At 36.1% G+C, this 22,184-nt stretch overlaps 4 protein-coding genes across 10 annotated transcripts; 2 read left to right on the top strand and 2 right to left on the bottom strand.

Moving 5' to 3' along the window:
- Window positions 1-11: 11 nt before the first annotated feature.
- On the top strand, window positions 12-3,294 carry CysRS-m (cysteine--tRNA ligase-like protein, mitochondrial). Of its 4 annotated transcripts, XM_043421334.1 has the most exons (9): window positions 21-513; window positions 682-977; window positions 1,153-1,351; window positions 1,430-1,695; window positions 1,905-2,041; window positions 2,127-2,249; window positions 2,320-2,589; window positions 2,656-2,711; window positions 2,888-3,294. In XM_043421334.1, the coding sequence occupies exons 1-8, from the start codon at window positions 284-286 to the stop codon at window positions 2,695-2,697; spliced, it is 1,563 nt and encodes a 520-aa protein (XP_043277269.1). In that variant the 5' UTR covers window positions 21-283; the 3' UTR covers window positions 2,698-2,711; window positions 2,888-3,294. The 4 variants fall into 4 exon arrangements, with proteins under 4 accessions (XP_043277271.1, XP_043277272.1, XP_043277273.1 ...); XM_043421337.1 differs by lacking the exons at window positions 2,656-2,711; window positions 2,888-3,294 and having other exon boundaries at window positions 14-513; window positions 2,320-2,337; window positions 2,399-2,530; XM_043421336.1 differs by lacking the exons at window positions 2,656-2,711; window positions 2,888-3,294 and having other exon boundaries at window positions 12-513; window positions 2,127-2,337; window positions 2,399-2,530.
- On the bottom strand, window positions 2,716-4,484 carry Non3 (Ribosome production factor 2-like protein Non3). Its single transcript, XM_043421339.1, has 4 exons — window positions 4,238-4,484; window positions 4,011-4,143; window positions 3,262-3,701; window positions 2,716-3,123 (listed from the first exon to the last, which is right to left on the bottom strand). The coding sequence occupies exons 1-4, from the start codon at window positions 4,258-4,260 to the stop codon at window positions 2,763-2,765; spliced, it is 957 nt and encodes a 318-aa protein (XP_043277274.1). The 5' UTR covers window positions 4,261-4,484; the 3' UTR covers window positions 2,716-2,762.
- An 846-nt stretch (window positions 4,485-5,330) lies between these two features.
- On the bottom strand, window positions 5,331-5,897 carry LOC122412338 (glycoprotein 3-alpha-L-fucosyltransferase A-like). Its single transcript, XM_043421808.1, has one exon. It carries the CDS (start codon window positions 5,895-5,897, stop codon window positions 5,331-5,333), a length of 567 nt encoding a protein of 188 aa, XP_043277743.1.
- A 1,785-nt stretch (window positions 5,898-7,682) lies between these two features.
- Window positions 7,683-21,910, top strand: polybromo (protein). 4 transcript variants are annotated; one of them, XM_043421023.1, is made up of 26 exons: window positions 7,684-7,840; window positions 8,457-8,574; window positions 8,963-9,208; window positions 9,367-9,495; window positions 9,573-9,752; window positions 9,867-10,308; window positions 10,436-10,548; window positions 10,633-10,794; window positions 10,876-11,025; window positions 11,096-11,263; window positions 11,427-11,593; window positions 11,690-11,984; window positions 13,008-13,213; window positions 13,521-13,860; window positions 13,986-14,564; window positions 14,654-14,811; window positions 14,896-15,068; window positions 16,220-16,392; window positions 16,722-16,796; window positions 18,241-18,411; window positions 18,744-18,866; window positions 19,367-19,601; window positions 19,846-19,996; window positions 20,088-20,137; window positions 20,229-20,346; window positions 20,515-21,910. In XM_043421023.1, the coding sequence occupies exons 2-26, from the start codon at window positions 8,470-8,472 to the stop codon at window positions 20,729-20,731; spliced, it is 4,926 nt and encodes a 1,641-aa protein (XP_043276958.1). In that variant the 5' UTR covers window positions 7,684-7,840; window positions 8,457-8,469; the 3' UTR covers window positions 20,732-21,910. The 4 variants fall into 4 exon arrangements, with proteins under 4 accessions (XP_043276955.1, XP_043276958.1, XP_043276956.1 ...); XM_043421021.1 differs by having other exon boundaries at window positions 10,876-11,028; XM_043421019.1 differs by having other exon boundaries at window positions 10,633-11,028.
- Window positions 21,911-22,184: the final 274 nt, after the last annotated feature.

The raw sequence follows: 22,184 nt of genomic DNA, 5'->3' as shown, positions 1-22,184 counted from the left end.
CTGAAAACATGAAATTGATATTCGAAAATTGCGCGAGTTTCTCACATTCGAATGAGCTCGCTGCTGCGTAACCTGCTGCAATTCACCTGAATCTGAATCATATGTTGTGCTGGTTGTGCCGGCCGGTTTAAGAGGTTATGCTCCTATAAACATGAACGAAGAGAGGCTCCGTCGTTCAATACAAACACAGTTTCGTACTAACAATTCGTTTTAATTCAATGTTTCAATATCATTTTGTACATTTGAATTAAAAAATTTTGTACATTTGTAAAAAAAAGTGAAGATGAGATTAGTAAGTCTCAAGTTATTTCCTACTTTGAGACGTTCGATTTATAAAAGAACACAGCAGCAATGTTCCACTTGGCTGGAACCAGAAGGTTTCATGACAAATATCAAAGTTTATAATCCAATAACGAAGTCGAAAGTACCGTTGATTCTTAAAAAAGATGGAATCGCAACTTGGTACATGTGTGGACCCACTGTATATGATTCTGCTCACATTGGACATGCATGGTACACGTTTTCTCTTCAAAAAATTTCATAATTTTTTCATTCCGCTTTTATTCGTTTTCATTTTTTATGATTCATTAGGATTACTGTTTTGTTCTTATGTTTTTTTTCTGTGTTTTTTTAAATATTATTTATATTCAGCTGAATTCTTACATGTTATGATCTTTACAGCACATTTGTCCGATTTGATATCATCAGAAGAATACTCTCACAATTCTTCAACATCAATGTCATAACTGCTATGAGTATAACTGATATTGATGACAAAATAATTCAACGTTCCTTGGGATCCAAACGAGATTGGAAGGAGTTGACGAAAAGTTATGAAAAAGAATTTTTTGAAGATATGGAATTCTTGAACGTTGTACCACCTTATTTGTACTGCAGAGTCACTGATTATATTCCACAAATCATTCATTTTGTTGGGAAAATTTTAGCCACGAATTCTGCCTATATTGGCAAGGATGGTAAGGATCATTATTTGTCACAAAAAGTTCCAGAGGAATAGAAAATTGATATAAACATGGAAAATAGCCATATTTGTTCTTAATTTCGTGAGAGGTTAACAGGGTGGTTGACAAGATTTTTTATGTTTATATTTTTGAAAAATATTTCACTTGATTTAAAAACTTTTGTTCTCAGGGTCTGTTTACTTTGACACAAAAAAATATGACAAATACGGTAAACTTTACAAAGCATTACCGAGCGAAGAGCACTCGATAAAAAATTCAACGAATGACTTTGCATTGTGGAAAGCTTCAAAGCCTGGAGAACCTTTTTGGGAAAGCCCATGGGGCAATGGACGACCAGGCTGGCACATAGAATGTAGCACAATTGCCAGGTTCAAAGGATACACAATGTAGACGTTAGTCTTTAGCTCCATTCGATTAGAATGAAAAGAATTATACTCCCTTTTCAGTACCATATTCGGCTGTCCTATAGACATTCACAGCGGTGGGATAGATTTGTTATTTCCTCACCATGAAAACGAGGAAGCTCAGTCATGTTGTTACCATGCAGTTGATCAATGGGTCAACTATTGGCTACACAGCGGTCATCTGTACCTGTCTGAAAGCCAAAAAATGTCCAAGAGTCTAAAAAACACCGTCAGCGTTCGTGATTTGTTAAAAACTTACTCGTCCAATCAATTTCGACTGTTTTGTCTGCTCACACATTATAGAACTGGTATTAAATTTTTCTTTTCATTTAATTCTCGAATAAAATACACTAGAGGCAGGTGCTTAAAGGAATGGATAACAATGAATATTTTGGCTACAAAAAAAATAACACATTTTTATTTATTTTCAATTCCTACTTTGTTAAATGCTCATTCCTCCCCTGGACGAATCTTCACAGAAGTAGTCCATGATTTCAAAAGACTATTTCTTGTTCAGGTATCGAATTTTCCAATGAGAAAATGCACGGTGCAATAAGGATATTGCAGAAATTGGAAAATTTTTTAAGCGATTGCCAAAGTTATGTATCTGGACGGTTGATCGTGGCGTATATAGATGAAAATTTGGTCATTGATGTAAGTGATAGATTAAAAATGATTGTAAGAGTTTTGGTTTAATGAATTCACGAAATGCTCCTCCAACCATTAATTTTGTTTCTAGACGTTACAAAACACAAAGAAAAAGGTATATTCAGCTTTGACAAATGATTTTGATACAAGAAGTGCACTGGCCGCAATTGAAGAACTCATTACCGTTGTAAATAAAATGTTGAGAGAAACTGAGGCAAGTTTAACCATTTCACTTTTTGTTCAGCATAAAAACGGTTTTGTAACATGTTTCCATCACTCCACAGACGAAAAGCAGTGAATCTGTGAGTAAAAATATTTATTGTATTGCTGCAGCGGCTGAGTACGTAAGCAAGATTCTTGCAGATTTAGGCTTTTCCGAGAAACAAAGCTCAGCGAGGAATGCAGATCAATTGGGTGAAATTATTCAGAGTTTCGTGGACTTTCGATACGCTGTACGAGCTAGAGCTTTAAGTCTGGATATTAAGGATCAAATAATACTGAAAACTTGTGACGAAGCTCGCAATAATTTAAGTGCTTGCGGTGTTAAAATAAAAGTAATTACACAAAATCATTGTTCAAAATATAGAATTAAGGATGTTTCTAATTATCTTCTTTTTCAGGATCATAAAAATACTTCAACGTGGACACTTAGCCAAGATTGAGGGGCTGCTACCCGGTAATTAATGGTTCATTAAGTTTTTATTCACATAATACACGAGAAAGTCGATCAATCGTCATGGCCGTTTGTGATTCTAACTTTTTTTGAACCTTCTGTTGAACTCTCCAAGCTTTTCCGTTTTTTCTCGGATTTTCTTTCAGTCAATGTTTTCTTAAGGCCTTTCATTTTTCTAGTTTGAATGCTATTGATGTTCTGGGCTCCTATGTGTATGCGTCCCAACGTCGAGCCGAGTTTGTCCTTCGTCACATTTTTCGTTTTCTTATCCTTCAATGCCTTTGGCTTTCTACAAGATTGCTTGAATAAATCGTCAGATGCGAGCTGCGTTCTTCTCATGCTAAAATCTACTGAAGGCCCGATTTCATTCAGTTCTATTCGAGGAATTCTAGTACCGGATTTTTTCAGCGATACCCTGGAATAAAAAGAAATATCAAAAACTGTATGTCGATCATTCGTTCTGTTATTTTTCAAATATAATATTGAGATGGTATTTGAGGTCTAATCTATTACAGAATTTAAGCTGGTATTTCTGTAAAATTATTCCACATACCTGTAACTTCTCAATAAAATCTTATTTTCATAAGCGGTAAAGCTCATCACATGCTCCAAACCCTGTAATCTGACATTTTGAACGACATCCCGTTGAAACATATCGACCAGTATATTTTTCACTCTCCCATATTCACGATTGTTTTCCCAAAGTTCCCCATTAAATATGAGAATAGGTTTTAAGCCTTCGGATATTTTGTCGACTTTGAATTCTTTCAAACTTTTGAAATTTTCAATGCCCAACTCTACCATGTCCAATAATGAATGTTCATATGTGCGGCCCATTATTAAATTGTGTGGACGTTTCTTATTATGTGAAACAAACATAAATAGTGGAGAGTTTAGTTTACGAGAAAACTGTTCAATCGGTGTTACATCTTCAAACGGTCGGATTGGATTCTTCTTCTGCATCATCTGAGCATCTGGCTTTTTAAGATTGTACTGTAATCATGAAGTAACAATTGTGATGATAAAACATATTATACTAAATGATCTTGATTGGCTGTCAAGTCAGATTTAATATCATAAAAAAAATTGATCTACTAGAGTTGAGTTTTACCAAGAGTATATTTTAGTTCAACTTGAAAGTTATGGTTTTCAGCTACTAACTTGACAGTAATAACCCAGTTATTTTAAATTTTATATAATGCAAAAATAAATATATGCCAAAATTATTTCCTAAATCAGTAAACAATTTTGCAGTTATATAAAAATAAATAAACAATATTTTTATTGTGAATGAGTATTTACCAAATCTTTCATACAATCGTTGACCATCATGGAAGCATTGGACCCTCTGATGCATAGCAATTGTTTTGCTTCTTCTATTAATTGTGGACTTCGTTTTATTATGGCCTTTTTCCCTTTGTGAGTTTTCGGCTTCCTAGGAAAATCATTTAAAAAATGTTCGAATAAAAGTCGTAAATATGCGACGGAAAATGAAATAGGAGTTGGTGAATGGGTGGTTAATTTCTTACACAACTCTTTTAATCACTGTCATTTTCGTAATTAATTGTTCCTGTTACGGAATGATAAAATATATGAAATAACAAGTTGAGTGTTAATTTGGTTTTCCAGAGTTATTAGTTGTTTTAGGTTAGAAAATTGCACTGTGACTTCAGTAGTTTGTTAGGTTATGTCCAATTGTCAGTCCACGTGATTCACAAAAGCGTGGAATGTGGAATAGAAACTGTGAAAGGAGACAACAACTCAGACAACGACGGCGACTATCATTTTTTGCAGTGGTGGTGGTGATCCTCCTCGTCCTTCCTCCTCCGACGTGGCGCTATTTCGTAACGGTGAAATTCAGAAGCTGCAAATTTTATTGTAAATTCGCTAATTTTTTCTCACTCTCGTGGAAAAGGGATGAAATGTAGCAACGTTGCATGGATTCTGAATGGCGCGCGAATTTCAATACCAATTATCACCGTTGTATCAAGAGACGCGGTAGCGGCTCGTACTGCATATCGATTACGAATTTTCCTTTGCACTTTTTTCGCCCACTGGACATTTTTAAATACGAATTTTTTACGGTTTCATAGAAGAAAAATGAAAATAATTTTCTTTACTGATACACTACGCGAAAAAATAGATATTGTTTACGAGTCTCGCAGTGAGGGAATAAGTGTCGCCAACGGTAAAAAAAAAAAAAAAAACTCGCATCACCGTGTTATGTTGCCAGATCGATCACATTTTATTACAAATAAAAACAAATAATCGTAAAATATAAATTGAAATTTTATTGAAAACAGTTTATTAAGATGCGGGAGTAAATTTAATAATATTTTCGAATGAATTTTAAACTCGGAATTTATAATAATAATCGTATCATTTTTTTTACAAAATTTTTGTGTAGAAGTTGGCGTCCTGCTTTTTTTACTTTTTTTTTCATACGACCTCATATTTTTTTTCAACACGTTTTGCACCCGTCATCATAACGATCGTGAATCAACATTTTTTCAGACTCCGCATCGCAGTTCCTTTAAACTTTCATTATATATAAAATTTGTCTTATGACTTTTTCGTTGAAAATTTCGGTCTCTTTCACGCCCGAAACTCGGATCGGGCTCATCAATAACAGTCTCTGGCAGCATTGAGAAAACGGCTCAATCGGTGATACTTGGGAGGTTGCGCCGGTCGAATGTTGTAGCGCAGAGCCTCGCAGATGCGACAATAGTGTACCGATCGTGAGCCGAAGTATCCGTGTTCGTTGAGGACGACATACTCGGACCGCCAGGCATGATACTCGTCGTAGGCATCGTCATTGTTGTCGAGATAGCGAAGGTAATCGGCGAGTTTACTCGGAGATTGAAAATCAGCGGTGTAAATGAAGGAGCGTGGGGGAAGGAGGCGTTCGCAGTCGGCCCGGGGTACGCCCAATATGACGGGCACTGATCCCTTGCCGTACGCATTCCAATAAGTTTTTTCCGTGATGTATTCACGGCATTCGGAATTTTCAAATGCCAAGTAAAATTTGTAGGCGCTGAGGAGTGGACAATCTTTCCAGCAGTAGCCAGGGCACGCGGTATTGTTTCCTCCGAAGCATGAACCAATAATATCAAGATTTTTTCCGAGCAAACTTTTGAGCTCCTTCACGTAATCCGACCGGTGTTCGTTACTCCCACAATCGCTGATCATGACAACAGCCAACTTTTTTCTTCGCTTCTCGAGGACTCGCAGTCTCTCGTTGTCGCCAGAATTTTTCCTCTCGATCGTCCTTCCATGAGGCACCGGAATATCGCTATTGTCTCGAATTTGCCGTCGTACTGAGAGAGCTCTCGGTTACCGTCGGGCCAGACGAACGTATGGAGCGGCGATTCATCCGTCAAGAATATCCAGATCTGACCGGGCTTCCCTTTCGCTGATGGCAGCTCATGCGCCCCTTTGGTCCTGTGCAAATGGAAGACAACCGCGTCAACGGTCGCGAGATCTTGACGGTGTGGAAAAATATTTACAAATTGACTGTGCAAGTTAAACTCGAGGTGGTAGAACATCTTTTAAACAAAGAACGAAGAAGTTAATTGAGGGGAGACGACGTCAAAAAGGGAAAATATAACAGAAAGATGGGCATATATCGCCGTGTATGAACATATTATGATCAGATTTTATTTAGAGAAGAAGCTAGTTTAATTTATATCAAATAAATGATTAGATTTTGGTTTAGACGTTAACGTTGGAGAAAACGGGCATTATAGACGGAGCCCAATTCACTTGCAAAACGGGTAATCTCCTTCATGATGAGCGATAAAGATCCAAGCGTGTGGTGATAGATAATTCCGAAGAAATTGGTGACCAGATTTTACTCGATAGACAATTGGAGCAGTTCTCTCGTCTCTTGTTGCCTCGTCGTAAAATCGAAATCGCTCCTGGTCAGCGATCTTATTACCGCCCGAATTTGAATTTGCGGGATAAGCTGACAACTGATAAAATATTGGGTTTTTAATGCCGTTCGAAACTTCAGTTCGGTTTTCAAGTCCTTGCTGCTGAAAAACTTTCATCAGATTTTGATAAAAATACATTTCTTACAATTTAATTCAATAGTTTTTCACACGAGACATTCGTAATTTATTTTTATTTTATAAAATTATTGTTGTTGTTATTTATTCGCGGGAAGGCGAATATACAGCGATACAAGGTGCTTATCTCGTTAGTACGGCTTCTCCGCAGCTGCTGTTCGACCCCCACCACTTGACCGCTTCCACGCGCTCGGTCGTTTTTGCTCATGTTTCCCCCTAATTTTAGGTTATACTTCGGAATTAATCGGTTGATGTTTGAACAAGTTGATTTTTTCAGCTAGTTCCTATAACGGTCGATTTTCTTCCAAGAAGAGCCCGACAAACGACTAGCACTAAAAAAGGGTCGGAAATTCAAAGTAGTTGGCCAAGTTTACGGAGGTTATGTTCTATTAGTTTCTAAATATCAGGTGGTGGTTCTGCTTGGAATTATCGATTTTGTTTTTTTTTCTATATACGATCAGGGAGGAGGACGAGAAAGAGCAAAATGCGCAATCGCTACTCCATACTCCATCTTTTCCGCGCAAAAATGGTCCAAATTGGCTGACAAATTTTGCACACTGCTTTCCTTTTGGACTGTTTTCATTTCAACGTCACTATAACTCATAAGATGACGTTACCATCGATCGACTGGTAAAAACACTGAACTAGTATATATGTTAAATATATTCTTGATGACAAAATAAAATAAAATGTTTTTGCCAAAAACATGGATTTGCTTCTTTATATTTTTTGATACTGAACCAATCGGTTTTTATTGGAAAGCAAGTTTGTGATTTTAAAAAAGCAGGCAGTGTTGACCCCAGTGCCATCTTTCAAAGATAAAAGCTCATCCTACTTTAACGATATTCAAAGCCACGGGGTTTTGCGCTCTGCTTTTCTACATACAAGTTTCAACACTCATTGGTTTTGTCGACGGTGTACTCGGCAGTATGGCGTCAAAACGAATTGTGTTATATATTTGACGGGTGAATAAAAGCGACAAATCACTATTTTCAGGGAACGTACAAGAAGTCTCGATGATCCTTGTTTTCATACGTGACTTGACATAACAATTGTTTACATCAGGTAAGAGTCCTCAATTAAAGCGTCGTACATTCATCAATTTAAGAGGAAAAACTGTATTCTCGCACACAGCATCATATGCTGGCTGCGTCATGGCGGCAATTTTCAGTACAAAGTCGCTTCGTCAAATATTTTGAAAATCTCTATCAATGACAACGGTTGCTCTATGCACTTGCTCTTAAATCATAAATAAAAGCTCCGATATCTATTGTATCCAATTTCGGAAGCGTTTTGATTTTCCTTCAATTGTTTGTATGCAAATGAGCTTCTAAATTTGTGATATAAACGGTAATCCATCGAAAATTTTCTGAAATAGCGACTTGCGATTTCATGCTAACAAAATCAAAACAGTTTGATTCCCAGTTATCACTAACAAAAAATAAAATGATTAATAAAATATAACTATTAAATGGACATTCTGTTTCGGTGACTGGAATCAATAATCAACTTGAAAATGATTGTGCCGCACGTTTTTCTGAGTAGATATGAATTTGTAATGAAAAGTCATTTACTTGATATTTTTGTAAAAAAAGAATGCTTAGGCTTTGTATAAATACTTTGTGAGAATGAACACTCGAGTTTTGTTTTTATTATACATGTAATCCTTATTTGTTTTAAGATTATCTCAAAAAATGAACAAACGGCGTAGAACATCTTCAGTAGCCAGTAGAGGTACGGAAGATGATGTTGATGATATACAGCCGGAACCAGCCAAAAGACGGAAGAAATTAGATCCGGTAAGCATCACTGATTTCAGTGTCAACATTATTTTGTATCTGATTTTGTTGTAACTTGAAGAATGATTCTGTTGATTGGTTTCCAACTTACAAACGCTTGAATACCTTCTCCTTTGAGCATCTTTGCATAGTGAACTCATGCAAAAGTATTGATTGAATAACAGATTTTTTTATAGAAATCTTCCAGAATAGATAACGAAGTCCTTTATCAATTGTGCTTGTAATTAAACTCTACTTGTCTATCAAAATCATTGTCAGTAAAAAAAACAGTGGAAAACTATAGAATTCTCAATCCGTTTCCAAATTGAAGTTGGTAGAGTCTGTCATGAGACTGAACTGTTTATTTTTCATTCAGTTGTATTAGTTTTCTTCTCTGTACAATTTACAGAGTGATTTGTGCCAACAATTATACGATGTTATTCGTAACCAAAAGAAAGAAGACGGAACACTTTTGTGCGACGCTTTCATCAGAGTGCCGAAACGTCGACAGGAACCTGGGTATTATGAAGTTGTGTCGAATCCCATAGATTTACTCAAAGTACAGCAAAAATTGAAGACCGATGAGTATCGTAATATGGATGATTTAGCAGCAGACATTGAACTAATGGTCACCAATGCCAAGGCGTTCTATATGGTATTTACATATTTTTGTTCAAATAATTTGTACGAAATCTTCTTTATCAACTTGAGCACAAATCAAATCAACAGACAGTATATTAACAAACGACAAATATATAAGTATATTAACAACGAATGTAAATTACAATTGATGACTTATTTTTTTCTAAACAGCGGACGTCGCCAGAATATAAAGACGCGACTGATTTGTGGGAATTGTGTGTTAATACCAAACATCGTATTATGGATGAATACGAAGAAATAGAGCCTAAAGGGAAGATTATTTTGAAAGTTGGAAGACTTGTGAGTACCAGAATTGATTTTCGGAGCAAGTTACCAATACTCAATCGGGTAAATTTATTAATATACATGTTCCGCAGGCAAGGAAAGTCGCATCGAAGCAAGAAGATGCTGAGGACACCTCAGAAAGTTCAACAAATCCTGATGAAGAATCGATGCAACCCTACGAGGATTTATTCAATGCCATCATGACCGCTGTTGATCCATCAGACAACAACAGACCATTGCACATTATGTTCCAGTTGAAACCATCAAAAAAGGTTTGTTCAGTTGAATTGTTATTCCTGCACACGCGTCTGGAGGATTTCCTGACATCATCACAAGGATTTTGACGCATTGAAGGATGCGTTCATATGTTTCAATTAATCTTGCAGCTCTATCCGGAATATTATGAGGTGATCGAGACACCGGTTGATCTTAAAACAATCGCTAGGAAGATTCAAGATGGCTCTTACACTTGTTTGGCCGATATGGAACGTGATTTATTGCTCATGTGCCGGAACGCGTGTCAATTTAATGAGCCTGGTTCGCAAATATACAAAGATGCGAAAATGCTAAAAAAAATCATAGCATCTTCGTCAAAAAAACAAGAAGCGAGCAATCTCAATTCGACAATGTCTAAACTGATAACTGCTCCTTCCACGCGAAGCAAAAGAGGCAACCGAAGCATTGCACAATCTTTGATTAATCAAACTGCTTCACTAGCGGACGAAGATGATGAAAGTGACGACGAAGAGGATGATCCTGGGGATAATGAAGCAGACGATCCTCAGTGGTTGCTTTTTCAAACAATACGAACTGTACCTAATAGTCAAGGTAATTTTTGTTTTTTTTTCCTCCATGAATGTCTATGTCAACATTCAGAAGGAAATATGGAAATTGCTACTGCAGATGATAAGTTTTTACAATCTACTGGTGTTAATGAGAGCTGCTAATATTTTAGGAGTAAGAATAAGCGAATATTTTTGGAAATTGCCATCGAAGAGAATGTATCCGGATTATTACAAGATGATAAAAAATCCTATATCTCTCTTGCAAATTCGAACAAAGATCAAGGTAAGAAAATGGAAAGATAAAATATCGATAACGCAACATTCGAAAACCCACGTTTCACTCTTATACTTTGAAATAATTTTTCAGAAAGGAAAATATGGGACTCTGAGCGAAGTTGCCGGCGATATGAATATAATGTTTGAAAATGCCAAAAAATACAATGTTCATACTTCTCGATTATACAAGTGTGCGGTAAAGCTGCAAAAAATAATGCAAGAAAAGGTTCAAGAGCTCTTGGAGTTTGATCAGGTAAAATTGGTTCATGATTCCATCAATTATCAGTTTTTCTTAAACTTCTCAATATTTAATGAATATTTGTACGTATTAAAGGACTCCGATTCTGATTGCGAATCCGAGAGTAACTCACAGCAACCGAAATTCTTGAAACGAGCTTCTCTGATGCTCACTCGTGGAAAATATAAGGACAATATACCATTGAAAAGAAGACTGTACGCTTTAGTCAAATGCGTGATGGAATACGTGGTACGTAATTCCATATTGAACGCTGTTAATTAAACCATTTTTGCTTATGTGCTGTGTTTTATTTTAGTCCGAAGATGGCCGTCAACCAATGTTAGCTTTTATGGAAAAACCGTCTCGAAAATTGTATCCGAGCTATTATCAAGTAATTGCTGAACCTATCGACATGTTGACCATCGAAAGTAACATCAAGGAAGAAAAGTATCAAAGCGAAAGCGAGTTGATACAGGATTTCAAGGTAAGTACTACATGCCCCTTTTGCGTCACAATGGATGGGACATTCAGTGTCACCCTTTTTTTTCGATATTCGGATTTTTTCGATATTAGAGGAAATAGTTAATATTATTTAATAATTATACATAAATTCATACAGAAATATAAGCAATTTTCATTAATTTCAGTTGATGTTCAACAATTGTCGTCAGTACAACGAGGAATGTTCGGTGATTTACGACGATGCAAATACGCTAGAAAGGGTCTTGATGGACAAAGTAAGGGAGCTAGGACCTTTGCCAGACACGGGAAAACCGATAAAATCGACTGGATCGACACCAACACGTAATGTCGGGTACGTTGAATTTGGTAACAATTAGTACAAATGTGAGCACATTTTATTGAAACTTTCAAATGATCGATCAAATTTGAATATGATAACTTTTCTCAGGAGGCCGAAAAAAGTGCTACCTCTTCATCTCCAAAAATTACGTACGATGTACGACACAATAAAAGATTATCATGACTCAAAAGGACGTCAATTATCGTTAATATTTATGAAATTACCGAACAAAAATGAATATCCCGATTATTACGAGGTTATCAAACAACCGATGAACATGGAAAAAATTGCGTCAACTTTGAAGAATCAGGGCTATGAAAATTTGGAGGAATTAGTCTCGGATTTCATTCTAATGTTCGATAACGCTTGCAAGTACAACGAACCGGATTCACAGATATACAAGGTCAGTTCGATTATTTCATGGTATGAGCATGATAAATATTGGAGAAGAGATGATTTATGGCAATAACCTGAATAAACCTCAATGCAATTACAAGTAAGGTACCCATTGCAATACCCACAAATTTTGAGATTTTCTCTTTACTCAAATAAAAAATGTCCCAATTTTTTCAATGTGAACCAAAAGTTTTTTTTTATATAAAAAATTAAGCTTTTCCTTCAAAAGAAATTGTTATTATCGTTAAAACTAGCGCTGAGCCAAGAGAGAAAAGTAAAAATTACTCTTTTTCTCCTTACTCTCATCGAAATTTCAAAGTGTTTTATGTGACAGCACATCATCGGTAAATAATTAGTCATCATCCTGGGACATCTAATACTTCGGGTAGTTATAGGATTGGTTATCGTGATTTTAAGCCAGTGGAATGAACAGAGTTCATAAAACACATTTGAATTTTTCCCGCTATTCGATGCGGAACCGAGAGACTCCTTCCCCCCGCCCCCCGTTATGTGATCGTGTTCTCCATTGAAGTTTTAAGGTTACGTCGGGAAAGCCGATCGCAGAGCTAAGTTTCGGTATTTGTTGGATCGGATTAACGATTTGTAGATATTTTTAAAGTTCTAGTGATCTTTTCACTAATCGAAGTTGAAGATAAAATTGATTGTTATTATGGAAAGAAAGACATTGCTATTGAATATGACGTGAAAACACTCGACCTTTTTTTGACTGTTATCATGAGCACTCCATTGTGTCCCAGTATGTATCGACATTCGGAGCAACGTAAACAATGCGTTCAAAGGCGTAAACAAATACGTTCGTGTCCGGTCCAAATTGTTCGTGATAACGAGGTTGATCAACAATTTAGAAAAAAATGCAAGAAGATGGAGGGAAATTTAGTGCCGGGTTCCAAAGCTTGCAATAATGTGCGAACAGTGGATAATATGTTTTTGTCTTTTTTGCCTTTCTTCACACCAGCTTGACTCGCAAAATAAATCTCATTAGAGAATTCATTCTTTAAATTTTCTTTAGGATGCATTAATTTTGCAACGTTTGGTGTTGCAAACAAAATTACAACTGAGCGAAGATGAAGAAAGTGTACCTGACGTTGCTGCTGCTGTGCAAGAAATTTTAGCTACCATTTTTACCGCTCTGTACAACCATCAGGATGAAGAAGGACGATGCTATTCCGACTCAATGGCAGAACTGCCGGAGCATGATATTATTGATGGGAAAAAGTATTTATTTCTTTTCTACTTTCACCGTATCTTATTATAACATATGTCTCTGTTATAACTGGAAAGTCTGACATTTTTTTACTAACTTTTACAATGATTTTGAAAAAATAAACATGCTTCATCTTCATGAAGATGAAGATAAAAAGTATGTAGCCAAAAAGTGGATAACAGAGTTTTTTTTTTATTAGGTAATTGAAAGCCCAGACTTGACAGTTTTTTTGAATGTTTTTAATGTTTTAGTTCTTTAAATGTTAACAGTTATAAATTGAAATAAAATCACTGATTATTCTGTTTGATTTTCTATCAGGGTGAGGGGATTGTCACTTGACTTAATAAAACGCCGACTGGATAGAGGTGTGTACAAAAGACTGGATCGTTTCCAAGAGGATGTATTCTCGTGCCTGGAGAGAGCACGAAAGCTCTCGCGCTCTGATTCCCAACCTTTTGAAGACAGTGTTGAGCTCCAAGCGTTTTTCCTTCGTACACGAGACGAAGTCACCCGCAGCGGGGATCTCCTTCATTCGCCTGCACTTAACTACACCCTGCTAGATCTTTCAACACAAGTTTCGGAATTGAAACGTATTAAACTTCAGCAAGAATTGTCTTTACCTTCCGAAGAAGAGAGCTGTGATGGAAACGACACAAAAGTGAGCAATGATTTTGATTTAAATCAATATTTGGTGTTCTGCTGAAAATACAAAGGATTTTTTCAGTTCGATAATATTTTCTGGCGTATTCTTGCAACATAATGACAAATATGGAATTCTTTCAGGAATCAAATTCCCTAACAGGTGGTAGTGCTAGTGACAGTGCAGGATCAATGAGTTTCAATCAGGAAGTGTACAGAGCCGGTGATTTTGCATACATCGAGCCAACAGAGCGTGGAATGGAATACAGCGTCGTTTTAATCGAGCGTCTTTGGACAAACGCTGAAGGCCAACAAATGCTTTACGGCAATTTGTTCTACCGACCAAGCGAAACGTATCACGTAGCTTCTCGGAAGTTTCTCGACAAAGAATTGTTCAAAAGCGATGCTCACGTCGCACTTCCACTTGCTAAAGTCGCCGGAAGGTGTAGTGTTCTCAGCGTCAAAGACTACTTTAGAATGGTCCCCGAAGGCTTTCAGGACAAGGACGTCTACGTTTGCGAATCAAGATACTCAACGAAAGCGCGAGCTTTTAAAAAAATTAAAGTTTGGAACTTCGATCCCGATCATCTGCGGCTTACCCCAAGAGATAAAATATTGGAACCCAAACGCGTCATTTCAGTGTATAAAGAACGCCTTGAAAAGCACAAGGAAGAAATTGCCGAACTTGAGGAAGGAGAGAAGTTGGCTGAAAAAGAGAAGCCTGTGAGTTTTAATGAACTAGCACTTAATGAACTAGTACAGAAAATTATGTAATTTGTGTTACAAACCGCAAATTCACTTTTTATTTACAGAACGTTGTTATCTTCAATCCTGACGATCCCGAAAATACTTATTACGAGCAATACAACACATGCGCGGGACCGGCAAAAACCGGTGACTTTGTATACGTCGCGACTGATGGAGGGAGACAACAAATAGCGCAAATTGACTCGATATGGTCGACTAAAGAGTGAGCTTTATTATTAAAACTCTTCATCTCACCGATGTCTGAAATAAAATGAGATGCACTGATGGTGTTCGATTTTTTGTACAGTGGGAAATGCTATTTTAAAGGACCTTGGTTACTAACGCCGCCAGAAATTCCTCACGCACCCACCAAACTGTTTTACAAACAAGAATTATTCTTGTCGACTGTTGATGGGACGCATCCAATTGTTGCGATTGTCGGAAAGTGTGCTGTTCTCGATCATGGAGAATATATATGCAGTAAGTAACGTTATACCGATTTCGATGATTTTATTTCATCAAAATTTCGGAAAAACTGATCAAATCATCGCATTTGTGACTTTTTATCAGTTTTTAACTAATTTTGGGAAAAATACAAAATGATTGGATTTTTCGAAACAAGGCAAATGCCATAAGAAAAAAAAAGCTTGGCCTTATGTCTCGTAACGAAACGAAAAGTCGATTAGTTCTCGAAAAATGTCACGTTTAGGATATTACTAATGATTAAGGAATGTTTGTGAAGTTTCTAAGACAGTTGGAAGATTTTATTGTTTATTTCCACTTGAAAAAAAAAGCGCTCCGCTATTGACGGGTATTTCAAATATCGTTCTTATTTCTATCATGTAGTGGCATTATGTCAGTATCGAGCTGTAAAAAAATTCGATACAACTTATCTTTGGGAGCAATTGGGGGGTGGGGGGGGGGGGGGCGAAAGATTCCATTGTTCTGATAACAGGCTATCGCCATTTAGACAAAAATATTTCACCTGAAAAAAAAATCGGATTTCCGTCATAACTGTTGAGCCGATGAGCAATGAGCATCACTATCCTTGCGTTGTACGTTTATGGTTGGCAACACTGTCAGTGGTTTGTGCAGTTTCTTGCAACAAAACTTCACGTATCTGTACGAAACGGTGACGAATTTTTAATATATAAGTATTTTTGCATAATTATGTGAAAAAAGACGCGTTATTCAGTACTCAACGGCGCTGTCTGTACGCTCGTTCGATGGGATGAGAACTCATTGTTTTTTGTTCTTCGTATGAAAAAACTGGAATATTTAATAAATGATGTAGGTCATTAGAGAATCATTTGAGTTTCGTACACCATGATTGGAGTAATATGCTTCGTGGTTCGTCAATTTTTCAAGAAATTTTGAACTTCTTACATCACTGTTTCTTGCGTGAAGCTCTATCGTTGACCACCGCCCATATGCATATCCATACATTGAGAAAACTTTTCTGTCATAAATTGATCGAATAGAGTAGAGACAATTCATAAGACATTTAGTGGGCATATCAGGTACATTTGATAAATAAATTGTGAAATTCAAGCAAATAGTAATGTTTTGTCAACTGTCCTCAGACTTAGAAATTTTGTAGAAACACTTGTTGAAAAATAAACTGTTTCCAGGTCGACCAACCGAAATTCCTGAGGACGACGTTTTCATTTGTGAATCGACATACGACGAGAGTAAGAACCTCATGAAAAAGCTAATTCAAGATGGTCTTAAAAAATTCAATCATACGTCAGCCGTGATGGAAGATGAAATATATTTCTTCCGGCGGCCTATCAATCCTGCTAAGGTAATTTTTCTTACTGGGATTATAACAGGGAAATTGAAAACTTTTATGTTCGTGCTTAACCTTCTAGAGACCTACTGGCCCGCACCGTGGGACGAAAATTCAAAAAACCTAACTCGCTTTTCCTATTCCCGATTAAAACCAACAAAAAATTGCATCGGAGAAAAGTACGAGGGAAAAGGGCGGAACGAAAATCAGTTCAACCCTTTTCTGAGAAAACAAACAATTTTTGTCCTAGTTTTTTTTTCGATTCAACGTATCATTCCGTTTGCCGAATACATGTTTGTTATCTAACATAAACGCTTATCCCTGCTTTTAAATATATGTTGTAGGTATCAAGTGACATCGCTCAGGCTCGGTCTCCCATCAAATCGGTTGTAGTACCCAGCACAGCTCATTTTGAAATGGTAATTTATTACATTTTTCGGAACTAACAACGATTGCGTTGTCTCACGTTTCTCACTCTGAAGGCGCATTCTTATCGAACATTTGTCAGCAGCAGTAACTGCAAATACTTTTTGTTTTAATTCCGTCTCTTCTATACAAAATATTATCCGTAAAAAATCAAAATTGGCGCACATGATTTTATGGCAAAAAATAATCGTTTTTCACCGCTTATAAATGGATCTTAAGATGATGGATCAGTCGGTAATCACACCTCGAATTTTTGAAATTGAAACTCTTTGACATCGTTCGTCCGATTAAAATAGTAAAAATGTCATCGTACGCAGCACGATCGCAAAAATCCGATGACATTTTTATTTTTGCGATCATCTTAAGATGATGGATCAGTCGGTAATCACAACCGTGAGTGCGAGAGAGATAGCTGCAAATTTTGAAAGGGAAATTTTTCCACATCGTTCGTCTGATCGAAAAAATAAAAATGTCATCGGATTTTTGCGATCGTGCTGCGTACGATGACATTTTTATTATTTTAATCGGACGAACGATGTCAAAGAGTTTCAATTTCAAAAATTCGAGGTGTGATTACCGACTGATCCATCGTCTTAATGTCAGTATTGAGCGCAACAGTTGAAGAGCTAAGTTGAAAATCGGCTTTCAGCACGTTCTGCTTAACATAATTCTTTCTTCGAATATTGTTAACTCTGATTTCGTGACCAAAGTATGATGAACGAAGCTGATTTGAATACTAGAATTCTCTGTTTGCGCTAATGCGTGCTTTTTTTTCTGTGCCAGCTTATTTAAATGCTTCTTTTGTGTTGTTTTTTTTCCCATTTACGTGCCGTCAGTCTGTTTTGCGGTTTGACAATCGTGCGTCGAAATCGTTGGATAGCAACGAAGTCCATATGTCGAGTATTCCTGGACCGTTCATGCAAATTCTGAGTTCGAAAATTGATCGTACTCAAGATTAGAAGCTAAATGGTTCATAAAGTTATAGCGATATGACAAAATTAAATGTATGAAACAGAGGATTTCGTGGCGGCCCAACAGTGCGATAAAATTCGAAAGTCGTTTTTAGACTATTGTTACAAACTTTCAACGTGAAAAGTGTGCTTTTGAATGGAAGAATTTCATAGAACGATTTACATTACACATTAAATCCAAATAAGAGAATAAATAGCGAAATTGGTTTTAAAAATTCGTACGAATCAGAAAAATTGTCAACATACATAGAAATACTGTAGCAGCGCATTAACTGTAGGAGCACTTACGCTTACTGGATTATTTTGAATCTTTGAAAAATTGAAATTTTGGTAGACTCAGGAGAAAGAGTGTCCAATTTTTGACATTCGAGGTGTCGCTGCTTTTTTTCTCGTCTGAAATAGTGATGCTGAGAGATACGTTATTCCAGAGCAATAAAGAGATTACAATTAAATGTGAATGGTACAGGAAACATCACCATTACTTCCAAAACTGGAGTCTGAGGTCCTGAGCATAGGAGTGGGAATAGGAGTGGGTGTAGGTGAGGACAGCATGGATGCTGGAGGTCCACCGTCTGTAGGATCAACTGAAGCCCAGCCTGTCCTTTCCAATACTCAAACGCCAGTTTCGACGAAAAAGGTAGGATTGTCAATATTGAAAAAAAAAAGATAATTGTACGTACTCACCTTCTGTCCTTATCGCAATTTTACTTTCATTTTAATATTATTTTTTCTTACACAAATATGCCAGCATATTTTAAGTTATGTCACAATTCAATTGTTCGTCAATTTAATTTGATTTTTCATTGATTTCAGTAAACATAATGATTTTGAAAAATTGTTTCTGTAAATCTATAAATTTACATTGGCAATTATGAAGAGCGCTTTATAAAAACGATAGCTGTGTCGAAAAACATCCAATGTTGAATGATGAAAAAACGACAATTATAATTTGTGTTTTCTTCTGTTTAGAAAACAACCGGTAAGAAATTAGTTACGGGCTATATTTTATATTCGAGTAAAATGCGAACGACCATTACGCAAAACAATCCTGAATCCACCTTTGGAGAGATTAGCAGAATTGTTGGCAACGAGGTATTTATTATTTGTTTCAAACCATTTTTTCGCTTCGTTTTTTTAATTCTCCTATAAACAATTGTTTCCAAAGAGGACTATGGGTCTATCGTAACAATCTCGATATTTATCCTTACGAAACTATTTTTTTCCCCACATTTTTAGTCATATTCCTCTTTCGAAATGTCTCACTATTCCACATTACTGCGCTCTGAAATTCTGTTGAGGATCAACGACACACGTTTCATTCACAGTTACATTATCATCCGGTACTTTTGAAAAGGACTCCACATAAGACATTCGTCATACTCAAAATCGTTGTTTGCGATGGAAACTTTCATTAATAATCATTCGAAAAGGAATAAAAATAGGATAAAAAAGTATTTTATGAACAGATTCAATCGAGAGCACACAAACAAATAGAAAAAAGTGTTGCAGAAGATGATAAGCGTTTTATGGATATAGATTTTTAAGTTTTGGTGAATAAACATGAAGACTTAATTCGTTGTTGCATTTTCCAGTGGCGTAAACTACCAGCCGGTGAGAAACAAGTTTGGGAGGAAAGGGCTGTAAAAATGAACGAAGACGGAGGTCAGACTAAACTAGCTGCAATTATTGGAACACCGATAGATCAAGTGTTCGAATGCTGCTGGGACAATTGTGATTGGCAGTTCGAAGATATGACTGATTGCATTGATCACTGTATCGCTGAACAAAATGGCCATGTGCAAGCATCCTTCGCAAACGCTTCTCCAGGTAATCTATTCAATCGTCCACGACCATGAGAAAATTTGTATCCTCTTATTCTAATGAATCAATCTTGAGTGTTTCGTGTTTTAAAGATTTTCCAATTTCAACTGCTACGCTTCATTCATCGCATTGATAGAATGATTATTCAAATTTTCAATTCAAAGTGATAAGAAATAAGCTCTCATTAAAAAGATCCTAAGTCCAAAGGATTTTACGATTTAAAAATTACTAAAGAATTCTATTGTTTTAGATGTAGAGTTCCAATGTGTATGGCGCGGTTGTGGACGAACGAAAAAAGCTGTACCCCCATTTCCAAGTGTACAGAGATTGGCCCGACACGTGAAAGAAGTGCACATCTTAAAAGGGAACGGTCGTATTATACCACCGTCGGAAAGGAGCAAGTACGTATCTTGTGAAATAAGTTTTGGAGTTGCGAATGCAGTAACAATAGAAACAAAGGGTATAAACAATAATGACCATGTATATTTACAGAAATTACATGCCATCGAAAGGTCCAACTATATTACCGCCGATGGAAACCGGTGAGTTTTAATTTTTTTTAATTCCCTGTTTATGATGCTTGCATTTGAAGAAATGTAGTTGAGTATTGTTTAATTTTATTTCTTTTTACAGAAACTATTGCTACGGCAACGCAGACGACCAATTTGCCTATGGTCAAGCAGCCTGAGCCTTTGTTCGTAGCAGTTCCTCCACGACCTAGCCGAGTTTTGCATTCAGATGCGTATTTGAGGTTAGTCAAATTAGTTTTTGAAATTTACTCCAATTGCTTCCAATCTATGAAATAACGTATTTTTTTTATATTTTCATATCAATCTGTTTTTACAAATGAATCATTCAGTTTACAGTTTAAAACGTACGCAAAATTTACGTTTGATGTTTGATTATTTGTTTTTTGCAGATATATCGAAGGTTTGAACGTTGAAAATCGTTACATTTCTAACTGGGACAAACAAATGAATGCGAATCCTGAGAGTATACAAATTTCCGACATCTCAAAATTGCCCGCTGAATGGTTGGGCAACGGGGTTGGAAATCATGGAAACGTCGTCAACGCCTTATGGACGTTGCGAAATATGATGATGCGCGATGTGTTAGCGATAAATAAAACTTTATAGTTTATCCAATGTTACGAGCTACAATCGGTATATTTTGTATTACCATAATTGACTTATAATAGAAGATTTGGTCAGTGATATGCACGATATTGATCAAAGTGACGTTGCTGACACAAAAACAAAGGAGAAAGAATTTACTTAATGAAAAACGAACCCTAATCGCCGTTCGATTTTTACGGGTAAAACATATTCTGCACATAAGCTTCGGTTGCGAAAATTAAAACCAAAATATCATCATCAGTTGATTTTTTGAATGTCCGAACTAAAATCATCCTGAACGAATAAAGGAGAAAATATGAATGAGAACCCTGAAAAAGTGTGATATTTAAAACTTTTTGTTCTGAAAACCAAGAGAAAAACGAACATTGAAACTTTTGACACGTTTTATTATATTCCTCGGTGTTATGAAATAATTTTAAATCAAGTTTTGTAATAAAGTTATTGAGCTCACACAAAACTTAATTGTATGTAATTCTGAAAAAGTTTTCCTTCAAACAAAACCCTCCGAATTTATCAAAACGATTTGTTGACTCGGAGCTCACTATTTTTTAGTGCTTCAAATCAGGTTTTCTCTTTCATTTGTGCTAAAAAGAAGACAAGTTTTCTTTAAAAATCATTCAAGCAATTCAATACGAATTAGAACTTGAGATAGTTCTCGTGCGGGTAAACTTTTTACCGAAAAATACTTGAACGCAAAAAGAAAATCGATCACGAATTTTCGAAGTAATCCTCTTTTCCCAACTTGAAATATTTCTCGTCGAAGCTTATACTAAAGGGACTAACGCCAAATGCCATATTTTCAATATAAAATCAATGTGGCTTTACGTTTCAGTTGTAATACTTAATTATAGTTTTGCAAATATTTAGAAAGTATATTAAAAAAACAGAATATTCCTTCTGTTTTGTTTACGAATTACTTTTTCGATCTGACAGAGTTTTTATGTTTAAGAATCTCGAGTTCATAAACGAAGCCAAATTTTTCGTCCAAAATTGTATCTTACGTCCGTTGCGAGTTTAGTTTTATAAACGACACAAGGTAGCATGAGAATTACCTTAATTCCAGCTTACAATCCTTTTCAGTTAGTCGAACGAGCTCGAAATAAAATTGAGTGTGTCCGGACCAATATCATTTTTGTGGCTAAATCGAAATTGACGCTTATTAAACGTATTTTAACTTGACTGGAGTTGTTTTAGAGATGCCTTTTTCTCATATAGGGTAACGTCGAGTTATTCAACGAAATAAACAAATAAAAAAACTAAGAGTCCGCACAGATAATATTGGTACTTGGGAAAGTACTAAATAAATACTATAATTAATATTTTTTTTAGATGAGAAACAGAGAATGTTCATTTCATTCGTACTTTGAATACGAATTTATATTATGTATATCATTTCACACAGTAACCAAAAGAATGAAAAAAAAAAAAAAAAAAAAAATAGTATATCATTTGT

The sequence above is a fragment of the Venturia canescens genome, chromosome 6 (assembly GCF_019457755.1).
Source record: "Venturia canescens isolate UGA chromosome 6, ASM1945775v1, whole genome shotgun sequence".
NCBI lineage: Eukaryota > Metazoa > Arthropoda > Insecta > Hymenoptera > Ichneumonidae > Venturia > Venturia canescens.
Note: the sequence above shows the minus strand (reverse complement) of the source record. Positions and strands in the feature narration are given on the sequence as shown.